The 17,621-nt window shown below is 48.3% G+C and overlaps 1 protein-coding gene across 1 annotated transcript in view; it reads right to left on the reverse strand.

Moving 5' to 3' along the window:
• The window catches only part of LOC130120025 (solute carrier family 12 member 2-like), a 44,833-nt gene that overhangs the window by 10,965 nt on the left and 16,247 nt on the right, over positions 1–17,621 (reverse strand). Inside the window, exons 8-20 of the mRNA XM_056288641.1 lie at positions 17,452–17,579; positions 16,684–16,768; positions 14,698–14,846; positions 9,748–9,855; positions 8,779–8,902; positions 8,467–8,568; positions 7,566–7,721; positions 7,321–7,420; positions 5,416–5,527; positions 4,935–5,075; positions 4,179–4,285; positions 2,616–2,695; positions 2,358–2,498 (exon numbers count right to left, since the gene is read on the reverse strand). Of these exons, the coding sequence (XP_056144616.1) occupies positions 2,358–2,498; positions 2,616–2,695; positions 4,179–4,285; positions 4,935–5,075; positions 5,416–5,527; positions 7,321–7,420; positions 7,566–7,721; positions 8,467–8,568; positions 8,779–8,902; positions 9,748–9,855; positions 14,698–14,846; positions 16,684–16,768; positions 17,452–17,579 (1,533 nt within the window). The remainder of the gene's footprint in view (positions 1–2,357; positions 2,499–2,615; positions 2,696–4,178; positions 4,286–4,934; positions 5,076–5,415; positions 5,528–7,320; positions 7,421–7,565; positions 7,722–8,466; positions 8,569–8,778; positions 8,903–9,747; positions 9,856–14,697; positions 14,847–16,683; positions 16,769–17,451; positions 17,580–17,621) is intronic.

Here is a 17,621-nt window from a genome sequence, read left to right on the forward strand (position 1 = left end):
ATAATCATCGTCGTCGTCATCATCATCATTAGATTTATACAGCGCTTTTCTAGACACCCAAAGCGCTTCACATTGAAGGGGGTAATTCACTTCAATCACCACCAATGTGTAGCCCCACCTGGGTGATGCACGGCAGCCATTTTGCACCAGAACGCTCACCACACATCAGCTTGAAGCGTAGAGGGAGGGCTCATTGAGCCAATTATATGGGGGGATGATTAGGTGGCCAGATGGAGAGAGCCGGGCTGGGAATTTTGCCACAACACCGGGGAACCCCCTACTCTTTGCGATAAGTGCCATGGGATCTTTAATACAAACACAGCAATATAGTGTACGCTGTTAAGTGCCCGGATGATTGCCGTGAATTGTACATCAGGGAAACCAAACAGACGCTGGCGAAGCAGATGGCACACCAAAGAAGAGCTACCTCGTCAGGCCAGGACTCTGTGGTCAACATCCATCAACAGGCCAGTGGCCACTCTGTCAAGGATGAGGATGTGCACATCCTTGATGGGCAGGAATGATGGTTTGAACAGGGAGTCAAAGAGGCTTCTTCAGTCTAAACTGACTGCAGGTATCCCCGTCCTTATAAACAACACAGTTGCATAATGACTGAACCAATGATCCGTTTTATATGTAAATTGTCGTGACCATTAACTAGCGTTATAATGGCCCTGTGTACTATTCACTGAGGATTGGAACAATAGTTGCAATCACAGCATTGTAAGATGGAGACAGATGTACTCTTAAGCCCCCCCACCTGGTTTAGGGATGGTCATTCCCTCTTCACATAGATGTCCTCTTTGACTCCCCGTTCAAACCAGCGTTCCTCCCTATCAAGGATGTGCACATCCTCATCCTTGAAGGAGTGGCCACTGGCCTGTAGATGGGTGTAGACTGTGGAGTCCTGGTCTGACGCGTTAGCTCTCCTGTGTTGTTTCATCCTCTTGGCCGGCGTCTGTTTGGTTTCCCCGATGTACAAGTTGCCATCTTACAATGCTGTGTTTGCAACTATTCCCCAATCCTCTGTGAACTGTACACAGGGCCATGGTAACTCTAGTTAATGGTCACGACAATTTGCATATGAAACCGATCGTTGGCTCGGTTGTTATGCAACTGTGCTGTTATAAGGGTGGGGATATCGACAGTCAGCTGAGACTGAAGAAGTCACTTAGATGAGTGATGAAACGTTTCTCCCAATAAACGTGTCCATGTGAACAGATTCAACTTTCTGTGGTTTGTGGACTACCGGTTTGAATCCTTTATTTTGGCATTTTCCTGCCGCCATCTTGGTTTGTTGAAACCAGACGTAACCATATTTGGAAGAGAGGCTGGAGTTGGGGTGAAGCGAGGGGTGGATCTGACTGAGAAACCGAGGGCAGTATGCTCGCCCACAACCTTGCTTGCAACCTGACCGTACCTGGCTCTGCCGTGCGAAGTCGCATTCCAAATTTATAGCAAGACCGACTCGAAAGGGCTGCTTCACATGAACAATATTAGTGTAACTATGAGATTTGCTGAAAAACTATTCTTTTACACGGACAATCACCTGAGATACAAGTTTCACAAGTCTGGCTGAGCGGCTAGCCACCCGTGACGCCACCCACCTTTCACTCAAAGCGGCCACGCCCTTAGTTATGCATTACTCCCCCCCCCCTTTTTCTCCCCAATTGTACTTGGCAAATTACACCACTCTTCCGAGCCATCCCAGTCACTGCTCCACCCCCTCTGCTGATCCGGGGAGGGCTGCAGACTACCACATGCCTCCTCCCATACATGTGGAGTCGCCAGCCTCCTCTTTTCACCTGACAGTTTCACCAGGGGGACAGCACATGGGAGGATCACGCTATTCCCCCCCAGTTCTCCCTCCCCCCTGAACAGGTGCCCCGACCAACCAGAGGAGGCGCTAGTGCAGCGACCAAGACACATGCCCACATCTGGCTTCCCACCCGCAGACATGGCCAATTGTGTCTGTAGGGACGCCCGACCAAGCCGGAGGCAACACGGGGATTCGAACCGGTGATCCTCGTGTTGGTATGCAATGGAATAGACCACTACACTACCCGGACACCCAGTTGTGCGTAACTTTAAGCCTTAAATAGGTGAGTTATGTAAAAATTCACCCCCGTACAGTTGTCATGAACAGGGAAATTAGCTATGGAGACCAAAACCGTTTTGTCTGCTAGGCTGTAAACCTGTTTATTTGGTGTTACAGTGTCCGTGGTGATAAAGTAGCAAATGGTACATGTACAATTTTGATGACCATGCTGCTAGTTTGTTCACTGAATTACAGTTAGCGATAGCAGATAAATATTATGTTGTTGGATGTTCAAGATAGACAGATTATTTTCTCTCACCTCTCATTATGAGGGGGCTGCTCTGGTTGCTGGTGGTTTTGGATGGACAGGAGTCCGAGTCAGAGTCTTTAATAAGGCTATTGGACGCCACAGCATCCTTAACGCCCCCTGCTGGCTTCTCACTGGATGACAACAGCTCATCTAGAGGGACAGTCAGAAGGACAAAAAAAAGATCGACAAACACAGAAATGTAGATGGATAGACAGACTGACAGACATACAGGCAGACAGGTAGACAGACAGACAGACAGACATGCACCTTGTCCCTGGATGTGTGAGATATCCAGTCCATCCTGTAGTCGGAGGATCACCACCCCGTACTGAAGGTCAAAGGCGTCACTGGAACACAGGAAGGGACCATTATATTCCAGTCTACACTTTTAATGTCTATGAGAGGTTAATGATAACCCCTCTCTCTTTCTCTCTCATCCTCTCTCTCTCCCTCTCTCTCTGTTTAACGTTAATTTACTTAAAACCAGCTAATAAATTGATTCAAGTTTAGCTGACTTTTGAAAAGGTATTTAAGATTCATTTGGCTTTTGCTTGAAGTGTGTAGTTTGTTGTGTGAGTGCGTGTCCATCAGTCACCCGTGCATGTATGTGTGTGCATGCGCACGTGAGACTTGACAGGGTGAAAGGGCATTGTTCACACTGGGTCATTCTTATCTGTACTGTTAATGTAAAATTCTGCAGGGGCCTCTGGCTAGCACTACTGTCCAGTAAGGCTTATATACACCTATCTCTCTCTCTCTTACAGCAGCTCCCTACATTTCCTTACTCCCCTTCATGGTCTGGTTCATCTTAGCTTGGTCTTAGACGTTTGTTCACAGTTTTGGCCAATTTAGCCAGTCACAGTTTAGTGTTATGTGTCACGGACTGTACTGAACTGTATATGCAAGAGAAACACTCCTCTCGTATCAGCTGAGGACAGTAGCCCCACCAATAGACATACCAGCTGAGCTACGGAAACGCCGCCGGGGGGAAAAGAGCCGGTGTGAAGGCAAGGGAGAGTTGAGAGAGGAATAGAGGGTTCAAACCCTACCTTCCATCTATTGTCATGGGGAGTGTAAGTTCACTGGCTAACAAGACAAATGAGCTCCCAGCCCTGGTGAGCAGCCAGCATGACTACAGGGAATGTAGTGTGTGTCGCCTTACGGCAATATGGCTGGAAGAGAATACACTGGGCTCTCTGGCCGAGCTAGCGGACTTCACAGTAGTTTTTTTTTGTTTTGATTTTTCTCCCCAATTGTATCCATCCAATTACTCCACTCTTCCAAGCCGTCCCGGTTGCTGCTTCACCCCCTCTTCTGATCCGGGGAGGGCTGCAGACTACCACATGCCTCCTCCGATACATGTGGCGTCACCAGCCGCCTCTTTTCACTTGACAGTGAGGAGTTTCGCCAGGGGGATGTAGCACGTGGGAGGACTGCGCTATTCCCCCCAGTCCCCCCCGAACAGGCATCCCGACCGACCAGAGGAGGTGCAAGTGCAGTGATCAGGACACATACCCAAATCCGGCACAGCTCTTCTGTGTCCTCCTGGTACTTAACAGCGTACACTATATTGCTCTGTTTGTGCCGGGGGACCCGATTCTTGGGTTGGACCAATTTCTGGTGCAGTATATTTTGGGGTTTGAAAGCAACCATGTCTTGGTTGCTTTCTGGGATTTCTTGACCTGGCTTATTGAGCATGCATCAAGACACTGGCTTATGAATTTTTAACCCTATGTGAGTCTGAGAGTATATGTGATGATTCTGCTTCTCTGTCTGTTTGTCTTTCCGTCTGTCTCTCTGCCAGTGTATTAAGCACGGGCTCAGTCTTACTGTATGATGTTGATGTAGGTCTCTACGTCTCTCATCTGTCCATCACTCCAGTTGTTTTTAAAGCCCATCACCAGTGTGTTTGGCTTCAGACGACCAAGACCCATAGCCTGGAACAACAGAACAAAGTTCAAAGTCTGCGACATCTTGCTGAAAACCTGCACACAGTTACTTTGAAGAGGCCATGTCAATATGACTAGTAAATATCATAGTGACTTGTACACATCATAATATGACTAGTTAATAGCAATATGACAAGTAGATAACATACGACTAGTAAATTTAATATGACTGGATAGGTGCCAGCATCCCGCGACTCGAATTTGGATAAGCGGCTTGGATAATGGATGGATGGACATATAATGTGACTATTAAATATAATACGAATAGTAAATATCCTTATATAACTAGTAAATATCAGCAGAGATTACTGAGTGGTACTGATTAAAACAGAGTAAATTACTCACTGGCTCATCACTTCCCAAATTTCTACATCTAAAAACACACGGGCCGGCTAGTTAAAGTTCATAGGACCAGTCAGGGTATGTAGGACAAGTTAGAGCACGTAAAACTAGTTAAAGAACACATCACTAGTTAAAGTGTGTAGGACTAGTTAGTGTGTGGGACTAGTTATAGTGTGTTGGACTGTGTATAGTTTAACGTTTTGGAGAGAATAATGATAGACAGAAACATGGTGACTGACAGCCTGGGTGTGTTAGCTTTAGCTTTCAGTAACACCAGCAGCTGAAGCAGGTCTACCTGCAGGAGGACCTGGGCACCGTGTCTCAGGTTGTCCGAAAAGACTGGAGCATAGAAGGCCTTGATCTGTTTCTTATGGAGCCAGCGCTGACAGCGGGCGTGGTCCTGGGACACCTCTTTAAAGTTGGGCCTCCGAGTCACCTGGAACAGAAGCCAGACACTGCTGACGGAGCCACACAGCCGCCATGACCCAAACAAGATCATAACAAACCAACAATCAGAGGAAATGTAATGAGATTCATCAGAGTTTGGTTCATTTTATGAAGGAGAACTTGATTTAACTATCATCTCTTTTACAGCTGACTTTTGACCAGTTTTTCGCTGTCGTTTGTGTCGAGAAGTGAACTTACTGGTTAATTACAAGTTGAATCAGGTCTGTTTGATGTCATTTAGTCTGACTTCCTAGTCAAGGACAAAGGCGAATTTTTCTTAAGTTATCGACTGTTTTTCACCATGAAGTGTGTGTGTATGTGTTACGTACAGTCTTGATGTGTCCACAGACTAAGAGGCCGACATTCTTGGTGAATGAATGAACCAGATGGAGGAGTGCGGGACGGGCGTTTGGATATCCAGTCAACACCAGACACTGTGGTCTACACACACACACACACACACACACACACACACACACACACACACAGAGTTAATGTAGAGCAGTTTGGTCATAGATCAGTGTGCTCTAGAGTTAAGTTCTTGCACACGGCGCAAAGTCCTTGGTGCACGATGGGCCTGCTTTGTTTATCTATGCCATTGGTTACAGGAAAGATGACATATGGGGCAGATGACGCTAGCTTTGGAGGTAAGGGTGCTGGTGGGGCTGCTGACAACAAGCAATAGAAAGCTGAAGCTCTTGTTCAGATTTGATGTGGCTCGGCATTGGTGGGAATGGAACACCGTAGTTACAGCATCCCCGTGCCAATGGCTCCAGATGACATGAGCTGCAGGGACGGGTGAAGTTGGAAGACTGAAGGTTCTGGGAACCCGGTGCCAGGTGCCCCAGCTAAAGCAAGCTGCTGTGGTTGCTGGAAGTGGGCAGCAGGGGGCACTGGCAACCCAGTGCCAGGAGCCCTGGCTGAGGCAGGCTGATATGGGTACTGGAGGAGGGCAGCTGGGGGCGCTGGCGTCCCGGTACCAGGAGCCCCAGCTGAAACAGGCTGTTGCAGTAGCTGGAAGTAGGCGGAAAGGGGCTCTGGGTTCCCTTGCTAAGGCTGGCTGTTGTAATTGCTGAAGCTGGATGGCAGGAGGTGCTGTGTCATTTGCCCTGGATGATGTAGGGTGCTGGTGCTGGTGCTGAAAAGCCTGATGGGAGGTGGAGGGCCCTGGAATTCCAGTGTTGGATGCTCCATCTGAAGTGAGTGATTGTGTTAAGTATTGATGAGAGGTGGTTGCCGAAGCCCTGGTGTTATTAGGTCTGGCTGATCTCCGTCTTTGCTTTTGGTGTGAATCTTTCAGCTGTCTGAGCTGGAGGACATGGTTGTCCTGTCCCTTTAACGGGAGCGTTTATGTTGCGGTGTGTTGATGGGGTGGGCGTGATGATGTCACCCAGAAGAGAGCTGGTGTTGATGGAGCAGTGGGTATGACAAACTGACACGAGAGAGTTGGTAAGTTTTACTTTGTTGACTGATCAATGAAATGGAATTCATTTATCTTTTAGTGTTTTTTGAAGAGTGGCTACAGTCCAGTTGGAAATTTCTGGAGAAGGCTGGTGGCCGGGGATCTCGCTGGAGTGTGGAGACGCTGCGACCAGCTACGAGTAGTGGGGCTGAAGTTATCTTCGTAAGCGAAGGAGTTGGAGAACTGTGACAACAGCGACGAACTGATCTTGAATTGCCCCGTCCTCTCTTTGCTGATGAAGGAAATGCAGATGACTCATTCGGTGAACTGTAGTAGTATTGAATGCTGTGAAGAGATGAACTGAGCGGGATACTGACGATGGAAGAGACTGAGTTGGAGCTTGCTGGACTCATTCACTTCCTGGGAGGCTTTTGGACTACGGAGGGCAGGCACAGAGGTGGCGGGGAATTTTTTAGTTTCTGTTGCTGGGTCTGTTGGCATGAGGCGGTGGAAACTTCGTATGTGGTCACCCTGATTATGTCCGAATACATTACCATCTGATGGGGGTTGTGAGACGAAGTCCATATTCAAGATGAGGTGAGTGGATAGACGATGTTGCTCATATGGTGAGGTAGTAGCTCAATTGTTTTGAGTGCGCTCGAGGCAATGCTGCGTGATCTCAGTTCTGGCGCAGAATAAAAGAGGGTAGGAGGAGAGGGTTAGGTGGGTAATGAAGCAAGTGGTACCGTTGAGATGTGGTCCTGCTGTTGTTGTCTAAAACCAAAAAACAAACTGCTGTTGTTGTTTGGTGGAATCAAACCGCCGACCTCACCTGAAGTTCTTGACATGGTCCTCCACTCCCGTCAGGTGCAGACAGTGGGTCAGTGCCTGGTTGTAGATCAGAGCCTGTGTCGATGAACCCCAGTTTACATCTGGAATGAAAGAAAGGATGAGAGTGAGGAGAGGATTAACTACAGCTAACATTGTTTTTGGTTGTTATGCCACTGTATTGTTTATAAGGGTGGGGTTCACTAAGATGGGTTCACTAAGATGGGTTCACTAAGATGGGTTCTGCACCAGGTTTCTTGTAGCGGACGTAGATGTAGAGTGCTAGGACGATGAGCAGGGTGACCAGCGCCGCCCACCAGTTGATCACAAACATCACCACGCAGCACAGCACTGCCCCCGCAAGGGAAACCCACTTATTGAAGTATGTGAAACTTGGGCGCCACCCTGTGGTGAAAGCACAGAATACAGCGTGATGGGTTGAGAGAGGAAATGTTACATCCACCTAATGGGGGCTTCATTTAGTTTAAAGTGTTTTTCAGTGAGGGGTGGAAATGTGTAAAACGAACAAATGAGTGTTTGTGTTATTATTGGCTGTACAAAAAGAACAGAGGGATTATGAACCATGTTAATGGCACATACGTAGGTCTGGTACACAGAAATCCAACTCTCACAATTTACATTAATTTTATATATTTTATAAATATATATTATGTTTGATTCAGTCATGAATCAGACAGTGAGCGCAATGCATCAATTCAGATTTGTGATACGTCAAAACGTATACTCTGCAAATGAAATGACTTCTACATTGTGTCGAAATATTCTGGTTAAAGCTACAATCCTGAAGATTTGCACATAAGCAAACGTTTGATACACGTGATACATGTATCTCTGGTGTATGTAAGACAACAGTTAAATCCACAAATACTCAAATCATGAACGCTTTTGTAGTTGCTCGTTTGAACGGGTCGTGTCGGGTGGAACTTTGCCCAGAAAGTTACAGGGCGCATAGTGTTTTACATCTTCGTCACTGGGCCCATATGAGGAAGAGGGATGCAGATAGTGTTGAGTTTGACGAAGAGGCGTAACTTCATCGCTGGTGTCAGCAAATTAAATGAAAACGAGAATCCTCAGGATTGTAGCTTTAGCTTGTGATAACGCAGCAGCGGTATCGGTACTGCAGCTGTACCTGGGGAGTTGGCGAGGGAGGCGTGGAAAACGGAGAAGTTGATGAGAGCGTAGGAGGCCAGGAAGAAGTTGGAGATGATGGGAGCGATGATGTTCAGATCACCTTGAAAACAAACGACACGCAGGACACTTGTTAAGTTGATCAGTTTTGATATTCACCCCAGTTCTTCAATTCAAACACAATAATCATATTAATTTTGATGTTTTACGCCCATTGCTTCTCTTTTTGGCTGCTTGTAACGTTGGAGCGTGAACTATCAGCTGGGAAGGTTTGTGATTGGCTGGAGCAGGAGTGAAGCGTACAGCGGCCTACCAATGAGGATGAAGGCGAGGCCGATGCAGAAGGTCAGGACGTAGCCACGGAGAGGTTCGTTGTTTTTCCCATAACCCTTTGCGAACACGCCCAGACCCGGGTAGATGTTGTCCTTACACAGAGCCTACGTTTGACAGTTTATTTTCAGTTTTCACTTTTCCATTAACTGATCAGTAATTTCATCTGTAAAATCTCAAAAATAATGACATCACAACCATCACATGTCTCAGAGCCCAGTGTGTCTTAAAACTGACCAGCAGCCAAAAAACCTAAAATGCTAGTTTTATAATGATATTAATCAAGAGTAAAACCAGCAAATCTGTAACCGCAAATGTTTGGTAATTTTGCTTTACAAATGAGTAAAATGATTAATCAATTACCGAAGCTATAATCAATTAATTTTCTGTTAATTGACGCATCAGTTACTCTACAAATCATTTCAACACTACTTGACAGCATTCCTTCATTTGATTACTTCTGTCATCTGTTCATGTCTTCCACTATTGATTCATTCATTATTTTAGCATCGAGGAAAGTTAAACCTACAGCAGTCCAATCACTTAAAGCTGCTGGTTTGAATCCCCAGATTGGCTGGTTTGACAATCACTCCTCCCTTGAGCAAGGCACAAATAATGGTTAACAGTAGCAGACTGACAGCAAGCAGAAAGCTTTGGCTTTCATGGACAGTGGCAGCATGAAGGCAGATGTATTTAAAAATGTATTACTACAGTGCCTGGCTGACAAATATCATCAATTCATCCATTTATTTATGTTCGTCTTTTCCTTCATGAATTGACTCGCTGATAGACATGATGGATTAATGATGTGCTTTATAGTATTAACCGAGTGTGCTAAATCTAGAAGCATATTTTGTGCTGACGAAGACACTCCAACTTCCAATCTGTCCTGATGGTAGAATGAGGTATTTTATTTGAATAAACTACAGAGTGGAGACATTCCATGTCTGACCTGAAAGACTTTGGGAGCGCTAACGAGTGACGCCAGAGCTGAGGAGAGCGTTGCAGAGAAGATCCCTGCTGTGATGAGAGGGCCGAATCCAGATACCAGACTCATGACCTGAGAGACAGAAACATAAACACACACACTTACTTGCATATACATATACACGGCAGCGTTGTAGTGGGGGGGGGGAAGGGGAAGGACCTATCGGGGCCCAGAAAGGGGGGGGGGTCCTCGGGAAGCCCGGAATTAAAAGTTTGTTTTGGTTAGCAAATTTTTATTTCTAACTAATTAGTGTCATAACTTCAGTTAAAATTGGCTCAATACATCGGTTGAGGGACTTAAAGAAAATAGTGGAGGCTCTCTGAGGCCCCTCTCGCCCCTTACAAAAGGTGCAAAATGATTTAGTCCACCCCTCACGAGCATCTCTCATTGCAGCTCATCTAGTCCTGTCGTGACTGACTGCTAATACAAGCACAAGCACAAGCACAAACACAGTCATGTCTTTCCCAAAGAAAGCAAAATCTGGGTTCCAGAAAAGAAAAGGAAAAAAGGAAAGGGAGAGAAGGCAAAATGAGGGAAAACAACTGTTGCCTAATTTCTTCCAAAAGAACGGTGAGCTAGGAGCTTTTAAAAGAAAGGTGGCTAGCTAACTCCTCCTACCACAGCTAGGTAGCAGCTAGCTAGCTAACTCTTAACTCCTACTTCCTGAACACAGTAGGCGTTAGCTAGCTAGCTAGTACTGTAACACACGCAATATCCTACATTTATCAGCATCATAGCTACAATGATGTGAATGATCCGTGAGAGACAAAAGAGGAAAGGGGCACACAGAGGCTGCTTATGTATAGGGCCCAGAATTTTGTGCTACACCCCTGCATATACACATACACAAACCCACACACAGACCGAACTGAGAGCACTCACAGTGTTGCAGGTTGTGAGTCTTAACAAACAGTGGTTATACATACCAGCAGCAGTAGGCGGTTTAGTTGTTAGTTGGGTAGGACCTTGGACAGACAAACCAGCAGTGTTGTTAGAGGACAGTCATCGTTAGCCAGACTCTACTTCAGTTTTTTCCATACAAGTCCTCAAGTACCCCCCCCCCCCACCCCCGGTGCTGCAGATTTTCACTTTAAACCTGCACAAGTAGGCTTCCTTGTAGTTACTCAATCATATTATAGCAATCAATTATGTCAAGTGTGCCACATCTGACATAATTTAGTGCTGACTGGTTGATTAAGAACAGGGAAGCCCACCCATGCAGGGTTACAATGGAAATCTGCAGGACGGGGGGTATTTCAGGACTTGGGAAATGCGGATGTAGGGTCTGGCTAAACCTATTACCAAAGTTTTTTTTGGGGGGGGGGGGTTTCCCCCCCTTTTCTCCCCAGTTGTACTTGGCCAATTACCCCACTCTTCCGAGCTGTCCCGGTCACTGCTCCACCCCCTCTGCCAATCCGGGGAGGGCTGCAGACTACCACATGCCTCCTCCGACACATGTGGAGTCGCCAACCGCTTCTTTTCACCTGACAGTGAGGAGTTTCACCAGGGGGCTGTAGCACGTGGGAGGACCGCGCTATTCCCCCCAGTTCCCCCTCCCTCCTGAACAGGTGCCCCGACCAACCAGAGGAGGCGCTAGTGCAGCGACCAGGACACATACCCACATCGGCTTCCCACCTGCAGATATGGCCAATTGTGTCTGCAGGGACACCTGACCAAGCCGGAGGTAACACGGGGATTCGAACCATTGAAACCCGTGTTGGTAGGCAACGGAATAGACCGCTACGCTACTCGGACGCCCACCCTATTACCAAAGTTGAATAAGAGGAACAAGTTGGGTTTTTTTTTCCATTTTGAAGGAACCAGTCACTACTCTGGTCGGCGGGACTTCAGGTGTTGGCATTCCTATAAAATGGCATTTATTTGCAAATTCATTATGTTAAACTCATGGGTTACATGCTGGTGACCTGGGGAAGTCTCCCGACGAAACTCCATCAAAAAATGTTTACACTTGTGGTTTGACATGTGAAACGAGCACAATCTGTTCAATATTATCATAAAACGGCAATATGCTGCAGGTTTAAAAGAACTGAGCAGGCCCATCAGAGCTACCAAAGTGGTAGCTGCTATGCTAACTCCCTAGAGATGAAGGGCCATATCTGGAAAGACCAGACTCTTGGAATATGTCAGCCCTGATTTGGTCGGTGCCCATCAGGACATGACACAAGTTTCTAACATAGAAGACATATAAGATGACACCAGACAGTATGGCTGCTGTTTTGCCAGCTCCTCACCAATTTCTTGGCGATCATTCGCTATGATTGAGACACACTTTTGCGCATCAGATTACGCACGGCAAACGAATTTTTCAGTTTTCGCTCACTTGGACTTTACGCCGGGCGGCCTACCTTTTTTTTTACACTTGGGTGGAAGCGCCAGCAGTGATTATTGCGGTTCTCCTCTCTGGTCCGTCACTGGTTGCACTATCCATCGGTGTGCGGCGTGCGCACATTCCAGGCTCCAAAGTTCATGTTTCTATGTTTTTGACCGCATGTGGTGATCCCTCTGGACGCGGCAATCCAGTCAGGAGGCTTGAGTCGGGCTATTTTTAGTGCGCCTTTTCCAGCCCCTTCCCCAGGTGGGGTGAGCAGAGTGGATCCTAAAGAGTGCTGCTCAGTTGTGGGTGCAGCTACCGAAGAGCTCTTTCTACCTCGTGCCAAGAGCCCAGCGACTGAATCTAGCACCCACCGCCTGATGTGCGGACTCATTACCAGGGGCTTCCAGATCTCACAATCCTGCCCCCGTCACCATTTGCTGATTGCCATAGGACTTAATCCAGGATGTTAAGGTGGATTCCCTTCATGGAGAACGCCTGTGCATGACTTGGTTTCATGTGGGGAGACTGGTGCACAGACAGCCACCACGCGGTCCTTGACAGATCTGGGTCAGGATCCAGTGGCATGGAGTCCAAGATGACTGGGGGCCCATTTCTGCTTCAGCCTTCCCAGCCGTTGTGATGCTTCCCTAGTCAGCCATCATCCTCTGCCTGTTCCACCGTTGAGCTCTTGGTTGGATTGCTCTTCGTCAGGGATCTCCCCCTTGACCTTACCGCCATGGGTGACCCTACCAGGAACATCGCTCCAGACGGCATTGCTCTCGGGAATCTCAGGACCACGCAAGCTTCTCCACCACGACGAGGTGACTACACGGAGACGTTACAACACCCCAGCATATGTCACCTTACTGTTATACAGACTCTACTGTGGCACACTGTCCAACAAAGTACAGTCAAAGCCTGCGCTGACTGTTTCCTGTTCTTCACTTTGATTTCTCTCAGAACTTTTATGAGAACTTTTATTTTCAACTTGTGTGTTGAGCCAGCAAAGCAAGCGTTTCATACTGGGAATATGTGTAAACTTAATTTTAATTTATGGCAAATAAACTTAAAACTGAAACCAAGCTCTCTTAGGCCAGACTAGAAGACAGTACAGAAAGAGTTAGTGCTGATTTAATTAGCATCACCGTGTTAGTAATTACATCTTAACCCGCTGTTATCGAAGAGCAACACACAGCAGTGCAGGAGTTTCCTGCTTAACCAGAAATATCAATCTCACAAGCTGGGTGTGTAGCTGTGTGTAGGACTTGTACGTGTGTGTGTGTGTGCACAAGCATGTGTGTGTGTGTGTGTGTGTGTGTGTGTGTGTGTGTGGTTGTTATCAATACTCTCATTCAACCAGCTAGAGCCTTGTGACTTCCAACAACAGTCACTATTATCTCTGCTGCCTTTTGTTAACGGAGAGCTCTGTGACACACACACACACACACACATACACACGCACATGCACATACAAGATATACACATACACACACATACACACACACATTCGAACAACAACAGTCATTATTATCTCTGCTGCCTTTTGTAAATGGAGAGCTCTGCGACACACACAAACACACATAACAATCACTATTATTTCTGCTGCCTTTTGTTAACGGAGCACTCTCTGACACACACACACACACACACACACACACACACACGCACGCACACACAGCTATGTTTAGACACATCCATGGCTAGAGGGGCAGCAGAATGAGCTGAAGTGACAGACAGACAGATGAGGACAGAAGGACTATCTGAATATTGTGTTGTCGAGATGAACACTAGGCAGTCCCTGTAATTGTCAGTGCTTTCTCTTTGTAACTCCATCCATCCATCCATCCATCCATCCCTCCATCCCTCCATCCATCCCTCCATCCATCCATCCCTCCCTCCCTCCCTCCCTCCATCCATCCATCCATCCATCCATCCATCCATCCATCCATCCATCCATCCATCCCTCCATCCATCCATCATCTAAACTGCTTATCCTGCTCTCAGGGTTGTGGGAAGGCTGGAGCCTATCCCAGCAGCCATTGGGCGGCAGGCGTGGACAGGCCACCAGTCCATCACACAGGGCCCACACACACACACACACTCACACCTAGGGACACTTTCGTATGGCCTAGTCACCTGACCTACATGTCTTTGGACTGTGGGAGGGAACCGGAGCCCCCGGAGGAAACCCACACAGACACGGGGAGAACATGCAAGCACCACACACAGGATGACCTGGGACGACCCCCAAGGTTGGACTACCCCGGGGCTCGAACCCAGGACCTTCTTGCTGTGAGACGACCGTTCTAACCACTGTGCCGCCCTGCTGCCCTCTTTGTAACTCCCATCCCCTACGTCCCAACTGAGGTGTCTGGATATCTTAACGTTATTAGGGATGTAGACAGTCTCCAACAGACGAGATGTTAGGTACTCTGAGTTACTTTAAAAATGGCCTTTGTCTTCTGTGCTGCATGTGTTGACCGTCACACCACGACAAAATTCCCCACATCTACAAACTCGCCTGCCAGGGAACCTTGCTCTGTCTACCGGCAGGGTTCTCCGTCCAGCGGTCCTCTTACCTGGAAGTCATTCATGAGGCCATATTGACAGCCTCCCTCCTTGCAGATAGAGAAGTCGTAGCCGAGCGTGCAGGCGGCGTCGGTGCAGTTCACCGTGTCGCTGACGGTGTCGTTGTGGTCGCCGGTGGCGTCCCTCACGATGCAGGCACCTGCCGGGAGGGCAGACCGAAGACAACCAAGTACAAGAACTTCATTACTATACTTAAGTCCATCCATCCATCCATCCATCCATCCATCCATTATCCATCCATCCATTATCCAAACCACTTATCCTGCTCTCAGCAGTCACTGGGCGGCAGGCGGGGAGACACCCTGGACAAGCCGCCAGTCAATCACAGGGCCAACACACACACACACACACACACACACTCACACACACACACTCACACACACACACACACACACACCTAGGGACAATTTAGTACATCCGATCCACCTGACCTACATGTCTTTGGACTGTGGGAGGAAACCGGAGCCCCCGGAGGAAACCCACACAGACACGGGGAGAACATGCAAACTCCACACAGAGGACGACCCGGGACGACCCCCAAGGTTGGACTACCCCGGGGCTCGAACCCAGGACCTTCTTACTGTGAGGCAACCGCACTAACCACTGCGCCACAGTGCCGCTTCTTAAAGGGCAAGGGCCGGATTCGAACCCAGGCCGCTGCGGTACGGACTCGGCCTTACGTGGTATGCCAGTGGGGTGCCCTACTATACGAAAGTACATTATTTAAACATCTGCACTTACGTTAGTATATTGAATTCAGAGACTTCTGACACATCAGGATTTATTTTCATACCTGTGCAGAGTGAGAGGAGTCGAGCCATAAAACCCCAAGTGCATTGCTGTTCCCCCCCTTTTTCTCCCCAATTGCCCCACTCTTCTGAGCCATCCCGCTTGCTGCTCCACCCCCTCTGCCAATCCGGGGAGGGCTGCAGACTACCACATGCCTCCTCCGATACATGTGGAGTCACCAGCTGCTTCTTTTCACCTGACACTGAGGAGTTTCACCAGGGGGATGTAGCACATGGGAGGATCACGCTATTCCCCCCAGTTCCCCCTCCCCCCCAAACAGGTGTCCACACCGACCAGAGGAGGCGCTAGTGCAGCGACCAGGACACGTACCCACATCCAGCTTCCCACCCGCAGACACGGCCAATTGTGTCTGGAGGGACGCCCGACCAAGCCGGAAGTAACGCGAGGATTCGAACTGGCGACCCCCGTGTTGGTAGGCAACGGAATAGACCACCACGTGTCCTGGTCGCTGCACTAGCGCCTCCTCTGGTCGGTCGGTCGGTCGGGGGGGAGGGGGAACTGAGGGGAATAGCGTGATCCTCCCATGTGCTACGTCCCTCTGGTGAAACTCCTCACTGTCAGGTGAAAACAAGCGGCTGGTGACTCCACATATATGGGAGGAGGCATGTGGTAGTCTGCAGCCCTCCCCGGATCGGCAGAGGGGGTGGAACAGCGGCCAGATGGCTCGGATTTAATCTGTTTAACGTGTTGACATTACGTCAAAGTTTAAACTAAAATGCTAAACGGACTGCATTTCTATAGCGCGTTTCTAGTCTACCGACCCCTCAAAGAGCTTTACAGTGGATGCCTCACATTCACCCATCCACACACTGAGGGTGGAGGCTGCCATGCAAGGCACCAACCCGCTCATCAGGAGCAGTTAATGGTTCAGTGTCTTACTCAGGGACACCTCGGCACGCTCTTTGCAGGAGCCAGGGATCAAACCAGCGATCCTCTGATTACTAGATGACCCGCTCCACCTCCTGAGCCACGCCACCCCCCATTAACCACATAATATTAGCACAGCTCTCCTTGAACCTTGATCAAACCTTTATTAATAGCAACTAAGGGAGGCAAAGCTTTAAGAGATTCTGCAAACATCTGTTAGAAGGTGGATTCTTATATGCTGTGCATCTGTCCATTATATGAGCTAAAGAAGAGAAAGCAGCGTTAAGGAGAATATTTACCGGTAGAAATGGCAACAGCCACATAGGTCAGCCCTGTGATGAGGATGGCCAGAAGAGTTCCTTTAGGGATCGCTGACTGGGGGTCCTGAGGAGGGGGTACAACAGCTCAGCTCAGCTCAATGCAATCCACATCACTCCGATTCATTTTCCAATTACAGCAGTTCAGTTCACTTCAGCTCACCTCCATTTAAACTCACTTAAACTAACTCCGATTCCTTTGTCTCCTCTTAAAATCATATTCGATTAACCAATTAACAACTCAACTCAGTTAGATTCAAGTTAATTAAATCCACATCACTCCAGCACAGTTCACCGTAACTAACTCTCGATTCAGTGAAGTTCATCCATCCATCCATCCATTATCCAAACCGCATATCCTGCTGTCGGGGTCACAGGGATGCTGGAGCCTATCCCAGCAGTCACTGGGCGGCAGGCGGGGAGACACCCTGGACAGGCCACCAGGCCATCACACAGGGCCGACACACACACACACACATTCATACCTAGGGACAATTTAGTCTGGCTGATTCACCTGACCTACATGAAACTGGAGCACCCGGAGGAAACACACACAGACATGGGGAGCACATGCAAACTCCACACAGAGGATGACCCGGAACAACCCCCAAGGTTGGACTACCTCGGGGCTCGAACCCGGGACCTTCTTGCTGTGAGGTGACCATGCTAACCACTGCGCCACCCAGTTCATATCAATTAATACCCAACTGACTTCCAGAACTTTAGGGTCTTGTACGGGATATTTCTCACAGTGAGGTCTCCAGAGATGTTGGCTCCTGCCAGGATACCAGTGGCTGCTGGGAAAAAGATGGCGAACATAGAGAAGAAGGTCTCATCACCCCTGAAGTCCGGACCTATGTTCTCTAGGAAAATGGCCGCTAGATGACAGGGGGGAGAGCAGCACAAAGACACAGGGAATG

This window comes from Lampris incognitus, chromosome 1, assembly GCF_029633865.1.
Source record: "Lampris incognitus isolate fLamInc1 chromosome 1, fLamInc1.hap2, whole genome shotgun sequence".
NCBI classification, from domain to species: Eukaryota; Metazoa; Chordata; class Actinopteri; order Lampriformes; family Lampridae; genus Lampris; species Lampris incognitus.